The sequence below is a fragment of the Carcharodon carcharias genome, chromosome 8 (assembly GCF_017639515.1).
Source record: "Carcharodon carcharias isolate sCarCar2 chromosome 8, sCarCar2.pri, whole genome shotgun sequence".
Taxonomy (NCBI): domain Eukaryota; kingdom Metazoa; phylum Chordata; class Chondrichthyes; order Lamniformes; family Lamnidae; genus Carcharodon; species Carcharodon carcharias.
The window spans coordinates 43,831,874-43,853,402 of NC_054474.1; the positions used below are offsets into that span (position 1 = coordinate 43,831,874).

Below are 21,529 nucleotides of genomic sequence, written 5' to 3' on the forward strand. Positions count from 1 at the left end.
TCTCAAAAGTTTAGAAGTTATGCAAACATTTTGCCAGAACAAAGCAAACAGGAAGAAAGAGAGAGAGATTTCTTTAAAGTTTAGATGACAAAGCTCTATGTTACTCCCTCAGTCTGTGGGGTCCTGACCTGCCCACTAGTTACATCAGTAAGGATTTTGCATTTTAACTGCTCCTCTCCGCCCCTTCAGCTCAGGGCTCTATAAATTGTAGCTCTGCTAAAGGCAGCCTTTTACCTCAGGAGACTGCTTGGATTTTGCAGACGAAAAAATCTGAGGTCTTTAGTCAGCATGAAGAATTTTGTTCTATTTGGTTTTTCTTTAGTTTTAGTTTGCATTACACTGACAAATGCTATATTACCTTACAAACAAGTATTACAGCACAGCAGGATCAGAGGCAGACAGCATGGGTAAGCAACTTTTAAAGAAAGTTTAACAAAAGTTTTGTTTGAACTTACTGTACATCTTAACATCAATTCAATGCAAGTGTGACCAAAACTGCTGCACTGTATATACAGACATACTAAAGTGCCTGTGAAAAAGCCAATAAACTTGATTGAAAAAAAGTTATTTTGGTCCCAGAACTAAGAAGGTTGAAGTTTTCATTCAAATTGAAGTATATTGTAAAGGCAGGAGTGCAAGCCTGTTCCTGTTAATTAAGAATAAAAAAAACCTTTTAATTACTGAAACAGTGTTGGCAATGTTGCCTTGCTTTAAACATAGTTTCTAAAACAACTAAAAACTGAATTTGATGTGATAGTTTTTAATTCAGTCTTGATTTGAAACAATGGTTTCATTGAATAGCTGGACAGCAGATGGATTAAGCTGTTGCTGTTTCCTGAACAACCCTTGGTCACCGTTCTTTGCTTTAAAAAGAAAAATGTGTGTGTTCTTCCTCAGCCCCAATGTATGTGCTATGCAACAAGTAACAGGATCCAACAAGAAGTACTTCACCAACTGCAAACAGTGGTACCATCGGAAAATTTGTGGCAAACCAACGTAAGTATCGCACAGTTTAAATCCAGTCCTAAATATCAGCATAAAATTAAAAATCTTTTGCAAAATTGTCGACTTTTTGTTTTTGATCACAAAGTGGGTGGCGGAAGTGGTCAGAATAAAGTTCAGATTACTTTGATTTTTCTGTCAAAGTATTTTCTCTATGAATTTGTGAATAACCTAGTTTTTTATATAAACAAAATATTTAAAAGAAAAATATTAAAGGATTTGGCTGAAATTGCATTAATGTATGAGGAAAGAACATATGTTGATAATTTTATTTTTGGCACGTAAGTTAACAATACATGTTTAATCTGGCTTTCCGAGGGCTTAATTTTAAATTGCAAGTTAGAGTCAGAGCTGTATCAGTAATGTAAATTACAAAGGATGTTTGATGGTGGACTTTGTGTTTTGAATAGTGAGGTCTGATTTCTTCAGACAGGTAACAATAAAGGTTTCAATTCTGCACTGTCTGGATATAGTCAGCACATTGGCCATAAAAATGCAATAAGTGGCAGAATGGAATTTCTGTAGAGGAAATGATTATCGGCTGTAAAAGCTTTTGAATGGAATATTTCAGCACCTAAGAGGGTAGTGTATTTGGAGCAAGTACAGGAAGTTGTGGTAAATGACCTGCAGTGTGAAATTTTGACAAATCTTCTTTTGTTGCTAGAGCTGAAAGTTTTGGAGTTAAGTCTGGCTCCAGACACCACTCAGGCACATGGTGCCACTCACACAGGCAGACCACTGGGGAAGGAAAACGATGACAGAGATCTGATTTCGTGGAATATTTAAGCTTAAATTGGATCAATATGATCCAGACAATGTAAAGGAAACCTTGTGGGTTTGCTCCACAATATTTGCATGATGAAAGGACAGATGTTTCTGGTTCTTCAGCATGTTTTACAATTTCACCTTCACATGCAGACTTATAAATCAGTTTGTTTCTAATTCTGTACGGAAAACATTTTGAAATTAATTTTATACCCATGTGGTAGCATCATAGTTGAAAACAAATGCTATAAAGAGACAAAAATGTTTTATGGTGATGGCACTCCCACATGCTGATCAATAAATTACCTAATGTAGTATGAGCAGAATGTATAATATGGAGATACCTGACAAGATTTCATCCACTCGTGGAATAATCAAAACATATCAGTCATGGATCATCAAGACAGTCTATTGCTGGGATTATAAATCATATCAATATCTCCTCATGTATTCTATCTTACACTGATAGGCACTAATATAAATTATTTTATACAGGAAATTAAAAGTACACACAGATCTATCATAAATTTTATTTCAAAAATTCAAGGAAGGTGAGTGGATTTGCTTTCACACAGTCTCTTTGAGCTCTAGAGTAGTTAGATAATAGCTCTTTCACACAATCTTTTTTCATAATTCATCTGTCACAATCTACACCATGACTGGGGTTTACATCATACTACTCTTCCCTGGAGCCACACAGCCATAAAAAAGGGAAAATCCATAAAATTAAAAATCAGTTGAATGATAAATCAACGCTATCACATCACATAAATACATCAGTAAAGTTAGACAACTGGGTTTATTATATGAATAAATATTTCCGAAATATCAAGAACTCCAACCATTGTAAACTTCAGACAACACAAGGGAACACAGTGCACCAATCTAATCAGTGTGCGTGGCTACAATGTGGCTCTGAGACACAAACATGCTCAGTGGATTTTCCATTTGCTTATTTTTCCCCATTTATACTAATTACATTTTTTAAATGGCTAACAGTGAGGTTTTTTTCTAAAAGGAATTGCATTGGATGCTTTTCATGATTCCACATTTAAACTAGACATTGATCCCCCTCTAAATTCAGACTTTGTTACTCATGTTTGCAGTTTGGCACCCAATCCTTGAAGGAGATTTTCAACTGGTGCCTAAGGTTTTTTTGTTTAAAATGGAATGACTGGCAATTGAAAATTTAAAAATTATTGTCTGCCAAAGACCTGCCATTGCATAATGGCCTTGAAATGGGTGATTTGTGCTTCTGCCTGAAACAGGTGGAAATCATATTTAGCTTGAAGGACCCCAATACCATATTTGTGTGCCAATGGGCAGTACATGCATCTTAGAAGTTTCATTGTTGGCATCAGGCATTGAGTAATTTAACCAGTGCTACTTAAAGGGACCATTCAAGCCTTCTTAGAAAATAGTTACAAAAAATTTTTTGCAGGGCTTTTTTGGGGGGATGGGGCAGGTGAAGCATGAAGTTATTGAGATCTACGTGCTTTCTTGCTCTGTTATACTTTCCTGTCTCTTTTGTTGAATGATGGAAATCAATGTTAACAATAACAGTGTTAATGGCCTTAAAATGAAGCTGGTAGCCCATTACTGATGATGCTGCGTCTGTCATCATTTATAATAAGGATTTTCCATGGGTGTCTGGACCACCACCTGTGTCAGGTGATGGGCTTCTTTACTATGCAAATTGTCATCTTATGATATAGTTATGGCTCTGACTGTAACTTAAGGGACAAATGAATGGAGTGTGTGTTGCACATTTTTCAACCACGTGTCCAGGTATTTAGTCACCTAATATTCCTTATAGGAATGCTCCTCCTGGCTCCATAAAAATACTCAAGGTCATTGCCATCTCGGTCTCATCATCCCAACCACCCCCCATCCTCCCCACCCAGCCCCTCCACCCATTCTGGCACTTTGCCTTCCCCTCAAGACCTACCTGTGGACAAGTGTAATGCCTGAAGCACCCAACATCATACTGGCCACCAGCTGACATGCTTCAGTGAGTTGTCAATTGAGAAGGTGCGGATTGCCAGCAGAATGGAAATGAAGTCTGAAACACAAAATAGTTTGGGTGTCGTATGAGTGGGAACAATAATTAAAACCCCTTTTTCCCTCTCTTTCCCAATGTGTCCAAATTTGTAATCTCTTCAGCTGTTTAACTTTTTAAGATGTCCTTCACTGATGTACTTAGCTTTCAAATTTTCTCCTCATTTGCAGTAATGATTCAGACTGGATAATTGTTCTGGATAATTGTGTGCAAGCATCTACACAGTGACTCAACAAAGTGTCTATTTATCATATGTGAGCCTAAATTTGTGAGAATTAGTGGGTGGTTAGAACATTGGGGTCAACATTACCAAGACTGGTCTTCTCTGCATACGCCAAGTGTATAAATTAAGGTTTGCCATAGCTATTTATCAGGTTAATAGCATCAGTCACTCTCTTTTATGGGAGTTGACTTCCATTGCCTTATGTCAACTTGTACAATAGTATAACCCAGTATGATAATGTTATCTGAACTGTATATTTTGTGCCTATTGAACAGCAAGCTTTCTGTGATCAGTGCAAACAGATCAATAATTCTTGTTGATGTACAGAACTGTCTCAAATGATATTTCTGCCTGAAAAGGTACATAATCTGTCTGCCTCTGAAACTTATGAAAGGCTGTCTGGTACCATCATCTGGTGTGAGGCATGGTTTAATAAGATTGGAGTTAACTTTTATGTATAATGATAGCGTCTGTTATGGTTAACCAAGAAATTCAGATTAGAAACAACAGAGCAGACTATATGGAAGTGACCTAAAACAATCTCTTTACTGTCAGTGGTGGTGAGCTTCCAATTAGGAAAAATCATAGTGAAGCTTGTCTGGCTATTATTGATTGTTGCTGTGACATTTGAAAAATGAAGGAATTCTAGTAAAATGGAAGAATTTGCAGTCCTGATTAATATTTTACTTTTATAATGCAACCTAATGTATGTAAACCAGAACTCCTATAGTTTTTCTACTCGAAGAGCAATGGCGTTCTTCCTCAAGGCCAATATTTATCCCTTAGCCAATATCTATAAGCAAATTATCTGGTCGTTATATCATTGCAGCCAAGGGACCTTGCTGTGTGCAAATTGGCTACTGTGTTCTCTACATTTCAACAGGTTTTTAAAAAGTAGTTCATTGACTGTAAAGAACCTTGGGACATCCTGAAGTCATGAAAAGCACCATATAAATGCAGGCCTTTCTGTGTTTAATGGTAACATATTGCATCAATTTCCAAAGCAAAGATTTAAGGGTCTCAATTATTGTATTTGTATATCCTGTAAAACCATTCATCAGTACTTAAACTGGTGGTATGGCTGCAGACCTATTTGCAGATTGGTTCCTTGAGTCAGTGTAAGTGGTAGTGGTTGGAAATTTGTTGCCATGTAATTACCAGCAACAGCCATAATTCACATAAATTACACGATAAATACTGCTAGCATTTTTCTTCTTTTAATCTCTTTCTTGTGCAGCTAATGGTTGCTTATGTCATGTTTAGATGCTTTTAAAATATGATGACTCAAAAGTAAGGATTTCTGGTCCATATAATACACATAGAACCATAGAGCCACAGAAAAGTTACAGCACAGAAGGAGGCCAGTCAGCCCATCTTGTCCATGCCAGCCTGAGGACACCCAGGTGCCCTTTCTAATCCCACCTTCCTGCACCCGGCCAATGGCCCTGCAGTTTACAGCACTTAAGGTACAGACCCAGGTACTTTTTAAAAGAGTTTAGAGTTTCTGCCTCTACCATCAACTTGGACAGTGAATTCCAGACACCCACTACCCTCTGCATAAAAAAGTTCTTCCTCATGTCCCCCCTACACCTTCTGCCACTTATCTTGAATCTATGTTCCCTGGTTCTAGAATTCTCCAACAAGGGAAACAATTTTATCCTGTCCACTCTATCTATTTCCCTCATAATTTTGTACACATAATGGGGTAGAAACTCACCTTAGACAATAGAGAAGAATGGTGTGGCATCAGATGCCAAGTTCTATACCAATATTCAGTTCCATTGCAGTCAATGGAAAAGGCATATAAACAGTGTCTGAACAATATCACCTGTTCTCCACTACTGCCCAAAGGTGAATTTCTAACTCATAATTTTTGGTTTAAGCAACATCAAGGGTAACCTTGGATTTGAGGTTTGTTTTATACCTAGGTCGGAATGGTCCCAGAATTGCAGGAAGTGTGATAGCAGGCATGAGAAAAGATGTTTTACCCACTGGCAGCAATGGCGGGTTTTCATGCTTTACTGTCCGCTTCCCACCTCATTAATTATGCAGTCACAGGAAACGCGCTACCTCACTGGCAGGCAGCCTCCGAAACGGCCGCCATGCTGTTACTTCACCGTTTCCTCACTTGGGGTGCCTTATCTAAACTGCAGCCATGCGCACAGTCCTCAATGTTTGCAGCCCAGGACTGATCCAGTGAAGACATGGCCCTGAAAGCCAAGCAGAGTTCAGTGACATCACTGGAATGCCTTTTGGATGCCTGCCGTGATGTCCTCCACACCCTCTCTGGCCATGGGAGGTCCAGCAATCTCACCACTCCAGCTTGGAAGGCGGTTGCAGTGGTGGTCAGTGCCAATGCTGCACTGGCCTTCTAGTGCAGAAAGAGGATGAATGATCTCACCCATACTGCTAAGATAAGGCAACTATCTCATTACTCTAAACTCACACACTCACAAGGCCATCACACATTCACTGGCATCTCACTCACTGCCAGCTCAAGGGACATCATCACTTACTTTCTCACACACACCCTCACATCTAAATCTGGCCTCATCTCCTCCAGAAACTGCCTCCTCGATCCTGACCATCTTGAGGCCACTGACAGAGATCAACATGTGCCCCCACATGCACCCTGGGATACCCCCCTTTCCAATACAGCCCTTGCCCTGGCAACCTCTTCCCTTGCCTAAGGCCACCTCCCCCTTCCCCAAGCAAGCCATAGCCCTGCAGCGGTTGAATTGCCACCCCCATCTTATGGCGGGTCTGGTAGGTAGAGACCTGCCCGTGAGCCCCCCTAAAAGTAATGTGGTGCTGCCTGCAAAGCCTGGTACTGATGACTGTGAGTGCTGCCTGAAGCAAAGTAGGTAAACAAACCTTGAAGTCCCTAGTGAAGTGCAGCTCGCCAAGTGCACGTCGCTTATGTACAGTTGTGAAACACGTCGATGTGCAATTACGCTAACCTGCCAGGATGATCCAGCGTGGGGGGAATGATTCCAGCAAGCAGGGCTTATAATGAGATGCTGAAGTATTGAAATTGGGTTCCTGATGTGTGACTGTGAGAAACGTGGCCTGCCATTGATGGAGCGGGTGATTGCAAATTGGTTTCACAATGGCGTAAAACTGATTTTTGGCTTTCTCGCCTTGTTGTCCACTCACTCCACCAAACATACCCACCGTCAATGTGAGCGGAAAATTTCCCCCACAGTGTCTGAGAGGTTTTCTTTTGTTATTTTCTTGAATGTATGATATTTGGGTTACATATAAGGTGCAAGTTATTAATTGGGACCAATAATTAATGGTCCAAATGAGAATCAAGTTGGGTATTTTTGGCCGTTTAAATAACAACACCCCCACCCCACCTCCTCCAACAGGGTGCCCCTGTCTCGTCCTCGCAAACCTGCTCCATTCATCTGTTTCCTGAGGTTCCAGCATAAACTCATGATGTAGGCTGAACTGCCGTACTGCAGTGACCACTGCTCCTGGTGGTGCTGCCGGCACTGAAGAACTGTTGGGCCTGATTGCGTGGCAACACTTGAAGGTGGGATATCTGCCTCACACCAGGGGCAGGTTTTTCCAGTCGACGAGTGGGGGCGGCGCCCGCTCACCGACATGTAAAATGACGCGGGGATATGTCGAGTGTGCGTCCCGACGTCACACTGCGTCATTTAGATTGTCAGTTTGGTTGGCACACAGCCGAATCGGCTGCGTGCCCACTGAACTGTCAACGGCCTGTTAGGGCCATTAAAGAAACAATTAACGTGATTGATGGACCATGGGCGGGATGAGGTTTCATGAGGGTCTTTAAATTTTTACGAAAGGTTTCAATAAAAGTTATGGACATGTCCCAACTCATGTGACAGTGCCACATGAGGAGACGTGGCAGTGAAATTTTTCAAGTGTCTTTATTTCAAGTTTTACATTGGAGGTGATCTTCCTGAGGCAGCACTTTGTCTCAGGGAGATCTGTGTGCTCTTTTGTGCACATGCGCAGAAGAGCGCACTCCAGGCTGTGAGAAACTGCACCCCCCTGCCCACACAGGGAGCGCATAGCGCTTCCTGGCACATGTCACGCTGGGCAGACCTTAATTGGCTCGTCCACTTAAAATGGCTGCACGTCCCCCCCCCGGCCGATGATTGGAGGCCTGCCCACCGGCACCTGCTCCCACGGTTCCCCCCGCCAAAGGGGGGGAAATGTTGGCCCAGGATTTCCGAGGGGCAAGTATTGGGACTGGATGCAAAAGGCTTTGAAAATAAAGTTAATCAGTAACTAAGATTAGTAATCCTTAGTAAGTACTTTTGATTTTACTATTTAAAGCCTTAAAAGTTTCATATACTCCATGGTATAATTATGTGATACTTATGGCTGAGCGGATATTAAGATACCTGCATCTTAATTTGTCATACATTATTCAGTGCATAGCATTACATGATAAAGGAGGAGGCCATTTGGTCTATCATTTGAGCCTGGGAAAGAAATCTTTGCAATTACATAGTGTTTATCAGCAAAACAACATTTCAATGTACTTTACAGCGAATGAAGTACTTTTGAAGTGTAGTCACTGTTGTAATGTAGGAAATGTGGTTGCCAATTTGCACACGTGACAAAGTCCCACAAACAGAAATAGGATACTGAGCGACTGATTTATTTTCGCGATGTTAAATGAAGGATAAATATCAGACTATACACCCATAAACCTCCCCTGCTCTTCTTCAAATAATATCACGAGATCTTTCATATCCACATGGTTTGTCTTGTTTGAAAATTGACGTCACCAGCACTTCCAAGTTGGGTCCACTTGATGAATAAGTATCACATCCAGCAGATTTCTGACACTGATTCTGTATTAAAATCTTACTTTTAATATGTTATTAGTACCTAGACAGGGTATATTAATGAACTATCATATAATAATTCAAACAATAAGCTACTTGTAAAAGTAAAGACAATAAATAAATTTTGGACTTCTCCCCAAAACAGTTATCAGAAGAACTAATTAATAAAATTACCAGTAATAGCATATATCTAATTTACAGACTATTGGATTAAAATATAAAATACATAAATGAAAACTAAGATTAAGAAAATGTTGGCTAGAAATGGAAATTCCGTGCAGCCCACAGGAATGAACTCTCGTTACAGATAACTAGAGTGGCCAAGAAGACAAGATGTCATAAATCTTGCATAGGGAGACAGTGATCAGTATGGGGAAACCAATGATAGCAACCACAGCTGCATGTGCATTGAGTCAGAACATTTCTCATTTAGCAAATATTTTTATTCCCTGGCGCTTGTGGTCATTTGCGTATGGTTCTCGGAACACTGAGAACTCCTATGTGCTTTGCTGCAGCAAAGTTATGAGATTCCCTCCTGTTGTGGTATTTCAAATGGCGAAGCAGCCAGGTATGAATGTAACAAGGTTTATCCTGTTAGCTTCTAGGAATATAAATGAATTATGGGTATCAAAAAGCTGTCATACGGACTAAGATTTGTTTCAGCAGCCTTAGTTCATCAAGTAATGGTTTATTCCAAATTTAAATTTCTATATACAAGCCTTGGAGATGCAGGTGAGAACACTGTGGGGACTGGGGGGAGGGTTGAAAGTCAATAACATTGCTTCCATAGATTTTGTGGTTTGGAAGGCCCAGTTTATGCATATGTGCAGCCTACTGCTAAATTTAGCAGAACCTTTTACTTTAGGCAGTGAAGACAGAAATTAGTGCAGGCCCCCTCTTTAGCTTGAAGTGAGCCTTTTGCATTTATATGCAGACACATGTGCAAGATAAGTTAAAAATAGCTTGCATTTGTAATGGGGAAAAAAACTATTGAGCATAATCTAAAATGGGCTGCACATTCACTACCAACAGTTTTGCATTAACAATCACATCAAATTTTACCCCACTGTTTATGAAAGAGCTGTATGAAGAAGAGCTGTGTGAAGCATCATTGATAGCATTATGTATGGACTTTTTGATTGACTCAGGATTCTGAGGTACAGTTACAGCATCTCGTAAGTTCCTGGATTTAACATAGAAGGCTGGCTTAAGTACAGGCAATTGGAAACCAGGGGACTGTTGCATTGAAAACGACTGACAACTTGGCAACACAACTCTAATATTATTAAAGGTGGAATGTGATTGTGATTTTCTAGATGCTCCCCTATGTTCACTTCTCTTACCTGTACTGGTTCATTTCCCATTATTGGATCCAACAGTGCTCCCTATCTTGTTGAGCCTTTTACATCCTGTGCCACAAAGGAGTCCTGCATATAATGCAAAATTTCTGTTCCCTATACCTCTTTCTCTACCTCTTCTTGCCAGATTATATTGGGGTAGCTAAAATCTTGGATGAATATTATCCTATGTCCTTTCTGCATTTCACACATTTGCTTACATATTTCTTCCTTTGCCTCCTTTCTACTATATGGTGGCATGTAGTATACCCCTAATAGTGTGATTAACACCTTCCTATGATTTTTTTTTCAATACATCTGGATTCTATTTCTATCCTCCTGTTAATAATGTCCCTTTTTCTACTGTCAATATGTTATCACTAATTAGTGCAGCTATACCACTCCACCTACTTTCTTCCCTATCCTTTTTGATTATGTTATAACCTGCAATTTTTAATTGTCAGTCCTGTTCTAAATGAAGTTTTGGTTTAATTATTTCTGCCTAATTTAGTTCACTGCCACAGACTATTGTCTCCAGTTCCCCTCTTTTATTTTGGATGCTTTGCACATTGCTGTGCAATGTAAAGTAATCTATCCTTATATACATAGAATCAAGTGGTTTAACCTCATATGATTAAGGTTTTGTTCTTATGACTGTTGTTTATTTTCTGCAAAGGTACAGGATATGGTTTGCAGAATGTACGATTCATGCCTGGTGACTTCTTTTCTTGCCACATTATGAAAGGAGATGGGCGAGATTGTCCACTTCCTTATTCAAGACTATGGGGCTAAGTTAATTTATTGCATGATGACTGGCAAACAGATTGATCATTTGGAAGTTTCGTGGGAATTATAGCATTTCTCAGGATCTTGTTTGCGATAATGCTTGTCATCTAGGGCTGTGTGCATAACTAGAGGCCTAGGAAGACTTTGATCTTTCTTTCACAACTCTTTGAGAATCAGGGTTGAAAGGATCAATGAAGTTACATCCCTACCCAGAAGAAAATGGGGTGATGTTCTGTGATTCTCTGTTAGTCTGCTGCTGTAAAGTTTGGTCAACACAACAAAACTATTAAGGTGCAAACCGTATTTGATGTCAGATTCAAATTGTCTTGCAAAAATTTGAACTGTCTTTAATAATTGTTCCTTTTATTTTAATTGTATAAGTCCCTTTATACTTATGTTTTATAGTTGTTGATTTCCCTGCCACCATTTTTGTTAAGCTCATTCCCTACCTTAGTTTGGCTCTTAGTCTCCTGCTTCTTTTATCTTCAGATTTATGTTATTTTTAGCAGAAACCTACCCTACCACCTTATTAGTTTAAGGTCCTATAGACAACTTGCTAATCATTTCCACTCTGATCCCATTCTGGTTCAGGCTGAGCCCAGCCCATTGTACAGCTCCTTCCTGTTCCAGTGCTAATGCCAGTGTCCCATATTCCATGAAATGGCACCAATCCTTCTGTTAGTTATGTCTCTTTTATCTACTGCTACCTCTATAAAGGTATATTTATTTATCATTGATTCTGAGCTGGCCAACACCACTTGTTGAATATACTTTAAATAAAATCTCTAACTTTGCTACCGCTTATGAATTTTGAAAACGTTATTGGATAAACCTCATAAAATGTCTTTCTTTCTGTATGTTTTAACCACACCACAAAGAATTATGGATTTATCAGCAGAGGTTCTCGCCTCTCAGTCAGAAGACTGTGGGCTCAAGCCCATTCCAGGGACTTGGGTTCAAAATCAAAGCTGACACTGGTACTTCCAGAGTGCTGTCCCTCAGAGGCAAGTTGTTAAACCAAGGCCCTGTCTGCCCTCTTAGTTGGATGAAAAAGATATCACATCAATGTTTGAAGAGCAGGGGAGTTCTCCCTGTTGCCCTGGCCAATATTTGTACCTCAAAGATTACCATTGAAACAGATCATCTGGTCATTATCCATACTGTTGTTTGCAGGAGCTAGTTGTGTACAAATTGGTTGTCACATCTCCTACAATACAAAAGTGAATATACTTCAAAAAGCCCTTAATTGGCTCAGAAGCGATTTGGGAGGTCCTGAGGTCAGGAAAGATAAATTCTTTTCTTCCTGCCTTCCACAGAAAATAAAGCGTAGAAAACAGCCTTTTGTTCCAGCTCTATGCCAATGTTTATGCTCCTTGGAAGCCCCCTGTCAAGCCAATTAATCAGTATATTGTTCTGTCCTATTTCCCTCCTGTCATTATCCAGCTCTCCGTAAAATGTATTTATATTATTCGTTTCAACTACCACATGTACTATTTCCATAAGTCGAACTATACCAAATCCAGGAAAAGAATAAAGCCCAGATATTTTGTGCCACAATGAGCTGGACATTTGGTAAACTTGGGGTAAAAGGGAAGAAAAGTTGTGAAGGACTTGTTTCCACTTGGTTTCTGACCCTGTCCCTGCATCAAGAACTTCAAATGGAGCACTGGTGAGTGCTTCAACAACAACAATTTTTATTCATATAAAACCTTTAATCTAATAAAAATGTCCCAAGACACTTCACAAGAGCATCATAAAACAAAATTTGACAGCGTTGGTTGGGGGAGGGGTTGGTGGTGAGTATGGTGGTGTCAGGCAGAGGGAGGTCTGGTGTTCCTGGATGCAGAACTCAGGCAACCACAGGGACTGTTTAAAAGACCCGCCTCAGTTCGTTGGGACTTCCTCTCAAGTATGTGAACTAGCCTGCCACCTAGCTCCATTGCAGTGTCAATACAGATTAAAGTGCACTGCAGAATTCAAGCCAGATTTTGGAGATCAGGAAACTGTGCTGCTAAATTAGTCATAATAAATGAATAAATCAAAGTTCTGTTTTGCTGAAACACGAGTAGCCTGTCAGAAATGAAATAGGATTTTAACACAGCTATGTATTTATTTATGTGGGTGCATACAGTGCAGAATTGGAAATTTTCACAAGATTATAAATAACTCACCTAAATAATGTTTCCAACTACAATTATTCACAAAACTAAGTCGAAACAGTCCAATAAACTCAATCTTTACTAGATGAGCACTAAGGAAGAAATCCCAATTTAAGAAGGATTGCTTGGAGCACATTCCCAGAGAAAACCAAAAGGTCACAATAGTTTGAGAAAACGATGAGCAAGCATCAAGAGTGAAGGGAGTGGCTCAGGGCATAAACTACTATGGGTAACAAAAATATAATCAAGCAACTGGTGTGTGAATCAGCCTCTCCCCTTTCTTTACAGAAAGAAGGGTTTTTTTGGGGAAGTTTTCTACTTCTCAATTTTATGATCGCTGGCCACTCCTTATACTCACCTACTCTACTCAAATGGCAGCGGATCCATGAAAATTTCCCTCACGCCCGCCTCACATCACCACATCCATGTGAAAAGTAGCAGAATGCCCTGGGAAGTGGCAGTAAAGACCTTGAGGTGCTCCAGTGAGAGGAGAGGTTTTTGCAGCAGCCTTCCTCACCTCCAATTTGGATCCAGTATGTAACTGCTGAAGGCCTCAGTCAGCCACAGCCTTCAATTTGAGCACTGATGTTAAAATAGGGGCACACTTGTCTGTAAGGCTCACATTGCAAAAATAAAACACTAGCTGAATTTTGAACTAATTCAAATGTTCACATAGTCCCAGCTCTTGGCAAAACTATCAAGTCCTAGCCCAGGAGAAGATGAAGGTTTGAAGTAAAAACTTTTACTTAAGTCATTAAAAATGATAAAAGTGAATTTATTGGATACAGTTTTATTGTAAAATAAATAATTGTACCTTTTTTACTAGTGTAAGCCCTTAGTTTGAAAAACTGAAATTCAATTTACTGGGAAAAAATAAGGTTGAAGAAAAACATTTCAGAATGCATATTAAGTTATTTGTTGAGAACCTGGTGATCAAATTGTGCAATAAATAGAATAAACTAACAGTTATTGAGTGTCACACAACATGACATATTGAAACAATGAAAAGTCTTTTCATTGTGCAACCTACAAAAGCAACAGGTACCGTATGTATTAACTTGCAATAAGTCTTCAGTAAAATGCATGCACTATGTAACAAACTTCTTATCATAGGTGTGACTTTCCAACTTCACTGTGGGCATTTGATAATCCCATCATTTTACACTTTCTACCTTGTAAGTCCTCCGAATGTACTGCTAATAGTTTGAGGTATTAATGAATATTAGCACATTTGGTTATAAACAATGTTGGCAAATGTTTCCTGTTTATCACTTCATCTACACTCTATTTTCTATTTATTTGTAAAGTTAATGAAAAATGTATATAACTGCATCAACTTTACTTTATGCTTGAAGGATAACTCAGAATTGTTTTTGTCTTGTAAATGTACTGGAAGTATTAAATCGGGTTTTCAACTGCTTTTTCCAAAGGCATCAATTAAACAGTTAAAAGTGCTGTAATTGTTATACAAAGGTATATAATGGTCAAGGAGTGCATATTGTCATTGATTGTATTGATACATTATCAGTGTCAAGTACAGCCATTATGAAATACTGCCAGAGAAAGGTAGTGACAGCATGGGTACTGACAGTGTAAAATACTACTCATGAAAAGTAATTTATCATAATGTACAGCCAATGTGACACACTGCCAGTGTAAAATGCTGTCAATGTAAAACATTGCCAATGTAAGGCACTATCAGCATGAAGTTCATCACTGTGTGTACACAGCGTGACCATTGTTCGCAGATATTGTCAATGTGCATCCTATAAACATGTTGCAGCACTTTAGAGGGTTGGTGGTGGGCGAAGGGTTGTTGTGAAGAAGGAGGCAAGTTGATGCCTGAGCCTGGGACCTGCGTCAGAGCATTGTACTGGGGCAGTCTGATCCGTTGGTATTGACCAGTCTTTTCCTTCTCCCAGGCTCCTGGGCTTACTGAAGTGCCAGGCCACATTATTTGTTAAAGTTGTGAAGATGTCGCAGACTTTTCATAGAATCATAGAATTGTGGAATGGTAACGGCGCAGGAGGAGATTATTCGGCCCATTTTGTCGCTGCCAGCTCTCTGTGAGAGCAACTCCATTTGTCCCACTGCCCTGCCCTATCTTCATGTCCCTGCAACTTTTTTTCTCCTCAGGTGCTTATCCAATTCACATTTGAAAGCTATAATTGACTCTGCCTCCACCACATTCCCAGACCCTAACCACTGGCTGTGTGCAAAAGGTTTTTCTCTTGTCATCTTTGGTTCTTTTGTTATTCACCTTAAAGCAATGTCCCTGGGTCTTGACCCTTCTGTCAATGAGAGCAGTTCTTCCCTATCTATCCTATTCAGTCCCCTCATGATTTTGAACACACCTATCATATCTCCTCTCATCCTTCTCTTTTCTTTGGACAGCAGCCCCAGCCTCTCCAATCTATCCACTTTACTGAAATCCCTTATTCCTGGAACCAATCTTATAAATCTTTTCTGCACCTCTATGAAACTTTCACAGGGCGGTGCCCAGAATTGGAAACAATATTCCAGCTGAGGCTGAACCAATGTTCAACATAATTCCCTTGCTTTCATACCGATGCCTCTATTTATAAAGCCCAGGATCATGCATGTCTTTTTGCCCACTATCTCAACCTGACACCTTCAACAATCTGTATACACAAATCCCCAAGTCCCTTTGCTCCTGCAACCACTTTAGAATTGTTTCCTTTATTTGTATTGCCTCTCCTCATTCTTCCCTCCAAAATGAATCGCTTCGCACCTCTCTGCATTAAATTGCATCTGCCACATGCCCATCTATTCCACCACTATGTCCTCTTGGAGTCTATCACTATCCTCCTCACACTTCACAATATTTCCCAGTTTTGTGTTATCTGCAAATTTTGAAATTGCACCCTGCGCACCCATGTCTAGGTCATTGATATCTATCAAGAAAACCAGTGGTCCTAGTACCGACCCCTGGGGATCCCAACTCTATTCCTTCCACCAGTCTGAAAAACAATAGTTCACCACTCCTCTATTTGCTGTCGCTCAGCCAATGGTCCCACTCCCTTTTATTCCATGGGCTTGAACTTCGCTGTATGTGGCACTTTAATTTAGAAAATATGCACAAGCAACTGAGCCAAGCTGGACTGAGGCCTGGGCACAGAGTGTGTTTCCATTTTTTCCAACTAATGGCTGCATCACGCTTGAATGGACCTGATTCTAAGGGATCCCGAACACATTGGATCTTAACCTATAATTACACTGAACATTGAAATATTTTATTGTATTCAACACAGCTCAGAATTGGTCAGAATAAGTTGCTGATAACTCAAACGTTATGTTAACAAATGATCCCTCTTTACAGCATTGGTAGAAGACATTTGTTTCAACTGTAGTAATTCTAATTCATACTAAACTCTAGTCCTGATCAAACCTTGTTCAGGCACAACATAGTGCAGCAAAGTTTTTAATTTGCTAGCATGGAGAAAAAAGTCAGCTTTCCATAATTGGAACCTATTTAACTTATTTTACAGGGTTATAAGATATGAATGCTGCCCGGGGTACTCAAAGGCACATGGTGAAAAAGGATGCCCTGTTGGTAAGATATTAACAATAATCAATACATAATTTAGTAGTATAATACTTGATCATTGCCAAAAAAGAGAGATTTTTGTCGAAGCTTTTCGTCTTGCACACATCAGGACAATTTGCACGAAAATACCAATGTCAGGGGAAACAAAGTATTTATACTGTATGAGAAGAGAGTGCTGATTGGTTGGCAAGTAGACTCTGATTGTTAGACACATTTAAATGGAGAATGCACCAGTTGATGGTGACTGACAGTTAACTGCCAAGCATTGTTTGAAATTTAAACTAGGCTGCCATGACTCCGATTGGTCAAGGCATTGCCCTGGAAAATGAACCAGTGAGTGGTTGTCATTTTTTTTAGCTGAAACAGGTGCAGTATGTGTACATGTTCTTTCTGTCTACAAAGAATTGAGCCCAGAGTATTAATATGTGTAGCTTCCAGTATATGTAAATGTCCCAAAGACTGGTGGATTGTACCAAACAGCGTGTTCCTTACACTGTTTGCAATGGGCAGGTTACGGACCGTACCCAACCAGCCCATATTTGCAAAACTCAAAACACAGTGTCCACCATTAGATGTGATTGCAAGATTGGATAATGTTTGCTAAATAATCCTCAGTGTGCTAAGAATTATGCTAACAACCAATTTAAGATTGTCAGTCAGGCTCGCAGAGTGGTACATTTACTTACCTCTCTCCGGGATCCATTGGACCGCATTCTTGGGACTGGTTGCAATTCCGGCAGCGCCCACTACTGAGCTCTTGGCACTGCAAGGAATGCTGGAGCTGCTGCCCAACTGGATTGATTGGCAGCTCCCGAAGGCGAGACTTTCTTTCCAGTGAGGGGCGGAACTCCCACTAATTTAGCTCACCTGCAACATGTTATGGCTGTGGCTGGGCTTGCATGGTGTGAATTGGCTTCCAGGTGATTTTCCTTAGGTGAGGGAGGTGGAGGGGGGTGGTGGCGAGATGTCCACCCCATTTATTAAATGCAGCCTACGGTCTTCCGCCTAAAGAAGGAGACCCTGTGAGGTTGCAGCATTTATAGTAGAAACTCCAGCTTTTAAGCATGGAAGGAAGCATTATTTAAATAATTTCTTGCAAAAATATACTTTATTCATAAAATATTTGAAATAAAATTAAAAACATTTCAAAATGTTCATTATAGTGTAATGATATTCACATTTTCTACATAGACCATGTTGCAAACTGAGGGGCTTCAATACAATTGTGATATTTACTGGGCAAAATTTTCTGCCTGTTGGGCGAGCTGGGCGGGAGTGGGCACAGGCGGGTGCGCGACGCCATTGTACGTTGGTGGCCAAATAAGGCCCGCCCAGTGCGACACATGCCTGGTAGAATGCTACTTGTGCGGGTTGGGGAATGAGGGAGAATTGGGGCCTGTGAAAGAGCGCAGAAATCTAGGGAGATAAAGTTCATATTGAAAGTTTTTAATAAAGAAAGATTAAAATTATTTAGACATGTCCCCTCGTGTAACAATGTCACATGAGCTGGAACATGTTTCCGAATTGTGGGAAAAAAAATTATTTATTTAATAAAACCTTCAGGAAACCTCATCCCGCCTGTGGATGAGGTTTCCTGAAAAACGCGAAGGCCGCTTGGGCTCTTCACCTACCTGCCAACTTTAAGGTAAGATAGGCAGCGTTGATAATTACTTTAACTGGTTTATTAATGGCCTTAACATGCCTTTGACAAAAGATCTGAATGACGCTGGGATGCATGCCCGACGTCACCACGCATCATTTTACGCATTGGCACGTTGACGTGAGAATTCTGGCCACTGTATACATTTAAGGTGAGTCATGCAGCCCATGGGGTTCTATACAATTCCCAGCCCCTCAGTGCACTATGGCTGTGAAGTTTTAGACAGTGATCTTTCCCCATTGCACCTCTGCAGCGGCTGCCCCAAGCTTTAGTGCATCCCTCAGCACATAGTCCTGGACCCAGGATTGTACCAGTCTGCAACACTCAGTCATGGACAACTCTTTGCACTGGAAGATCAAAGGGTTTTGGGCAGACCAAAGAGCATCTTTCACTGAGTTGATGATCCTCCAGCTACAGTTGATGTTTGTCTAGGTGTGCGTCCTTGGGTACAGTCCATAGAGCACAGAGTCCTGCATCAAGGAGCTGCTTGGGATAAACCATTGCATCTTCCAGGCCTTCTTTGCAAAGGCGCATTTCAGAAGGAGGTGGACAATGATCACTTTCCACCACAGCCCCTCGAGGATAATGTGCGGAGGAGGTGAGACTCCAGACGCGTCGGAAGGATCTGGCAGGGAGGGCCTTTCTAATGGCCAACCAAGCTACATCTCAGTACTTATTTGAAAGTTCTGGCTATGAGGTGTTCTGCCAAATGACTTTGACAGCCTGCTTAGGGAACCATCCGACAGGATCCAACATCTTCCTTTCCTGAAGGGCCTACAGGACGTTACATGCAGACCACTGCCTGATGGACTTGTGGTCAAAGGTGTTTCTCTGCATAAATATTGCCATGAGGGATAGGAGGTATGGCACGGCCCAACTACTTGGAGCATTCTATGGTAGCGTGGCCAGACCCATCCTTTGCATCACCAAGGACAGGTAGAACCTCAGCATGTAGTGCACTTGGTGTTTGCATACTGAGGGTCTGTGCACAGCTTGATGCAGCCACGCACAAAGGTGGCCATCAGGATGAGTGCAATGTTAGTATGTTTCTTTCCCCATTATCTAGAGGTTTGCACATCATGTCCCTGCGAACGTGGTCCATTTTTGATCTCCAGATAAAGTGGAAGATGGCTCGGGTGATCGCCACAGCACAAGAGTGAGGAATGGGGCAGACTTGCACCACAGTACAACAACACCGAGAGTGCCTCACACCTGATGACTAGGTTCTTACCCACAATGGAGAGGGAGTGTCGCTCCCACATGCCCAGTTTTTGTTTGACCACAGCTATATGCTCTTTTCGGTTTCCAGCACATTCCCCGGTCCCTCCGAATAATATCCCCAGCACCTTCAGGCAGTCTGACCTGATGGTGAAGGGGACAAAGGATCAGTCAGCCCAATTCCCAAAAAACATGGCCTCGCTCTTGCTACAACCCATCTTGGCCCCTGAGGCCAGTTGAACTGGTTGCGGATGCTCATCAGTCTGCGCACCAACAGCGGATTCAAGCAGAAGATGATGACATCAGCCACATACAGCGAAGCTTTGACCTGAGTGCCTCCACTTCCTGGGGTCATCACTTGATACCTGAAACTTTTTGATGGACTTGGCAAAGGGTTCTATGCAACACACAAACAGGACAGGGGAGAGAGGAGAGCCCTGTCTGACACCAGACTTGGGTTTGGGTAGAGCAGTTAGATCCAATTACAGTTCCCTCCCCAAACCCCATTTTGGAGAGCACAACCACCATGTAGGTGTGCAATTCTCTGTCAATAGCCTTCTCCTGGTCCAGGCTGATGAGGCAGGTGTCCACACTCCTGTCCTGTACATAGCCTTGAGCTACTCAGGATAGGATTGCTTATCAGAGATCTTCCTGCCGGGTACAGCGCAGGTCTGGTCAGAGTGGATCACCAACTCCAGAGGAGATTTGACTTGATTGGCGATGAACGTGGATAGAATTTTATAGTCCACATTCAACAGTGAAATGGGTTGCCAATAGCACATACTTGCATTGGTATTGTGAACATTTAGTCCACTTATCTGTCACCACAATTTCCTCTCTTCTTGTGAGCTGCAGCCATTTAAGAACTGCTCCTCATACATTTACATTTCTTGCCTAACCATGTGACTGACCAAACTCTCGAACTAGCTTTCTCCCTGCCTTTAGTTATTCAAAATAGGGATGGAGGATAGAACACACCATTTTGAATGGTTTGTTCCCTACATGCAGTTATGCCCAGGCCACAGCTGTACACAGCCCAATTTAAACAGGATTTGAAAATTAGAGCTGTTGACTCTAAAAGTTAGCTCCATAATGCCAAAGCTTGAGGACCTCAAAACGGAAGGTTCATCGTTACTGGCCCTTTCGGTGTGGCCCATGTGGCACTCCATGTTGGGAACGTCACGAATACAGGGGTGCCATGTATGTGTTGGAAGCTTTCACAGTGGGCAGATTGTGACAGGAAATAGTCTTTCAGACTGACCTGACAGTTTTCCTGCAAAGACCATGCAGGTCCAGTGTTACGTTAACCGCTCACAGCTGAACATGTGCTCAGGTGCAGGAGGGACCCCTGACTAGTGCTATTTAAAAAGCCAGCCATCTAACTTGCAGGTGAAGTATTTAGTTGCTGGAGTTGGAAGGGGATATTACTGCATCCTCATGGGGGGAGCAGGGGGTTTTGTGACCAGTACATGCAAAGCTGCACTGCCTTTGAACATAAAGACATAAGAATATAAGAAATAGAAGCAGGAGAAGACCATGTGTCCCCTTGGGTCAGCTCTGTCATTTGATATGATGGTGACTGATCTTCTGCCTCGATTCCACTTTCTTGCCCAATCCTCATCTCCTTTGATTTCTTGAGACACCAAAAATCTAACTATCCCAACCTTGGATATGCTCAATGATGGAACATCCACTACCTTCTGAATCTTTCAAACGAGGAGACAGCACACAAGGGCCGTGCATGGGCTGATCGAAAAATGTGGCCCCTGCACCTGTTTATCTTGCAAGAGAGCAGCGTACACAATTTTGTCCTTTGACATCCAATACATTTGTGATTCAGATAAACAATAGCGAACTTAATTACCATTGCATATTTATAATTCTCTCTTATCATGACTTCGTTCATATAGTTAATCACAG

At 41.2% G+C, this 21,529-nt stretch overlaps 1 protein-coding gene across 1 annotated transcript in view; it reads left to right on the forward strand.

Moving 5' to 3' along the window:
- The first annotated feature begins 206 nt into the window (after positions 1-206).
- Positions 207-21,529, forward strand: part of tgfbi (transforming growth factor, beta-induced) — a 48,977-nt gene continuing 27,654 nt past the window's right edge. The window contains exons 1-3 of the mRNA XM_041194231.1: positions 207-407; positions 898-996; positions 16,673-16,737. Coding sequence (XP_041050165.1) covers positions 289-407; positions 898-996; positions 16,673-16,737 — 283 coding nt within the window. The 5' untranslated portion in view covers positions 207-288. The remainder of the gene's footprint in view (positions 408-897; positions 997-16,672; positions 16,738-21,529) is intronic.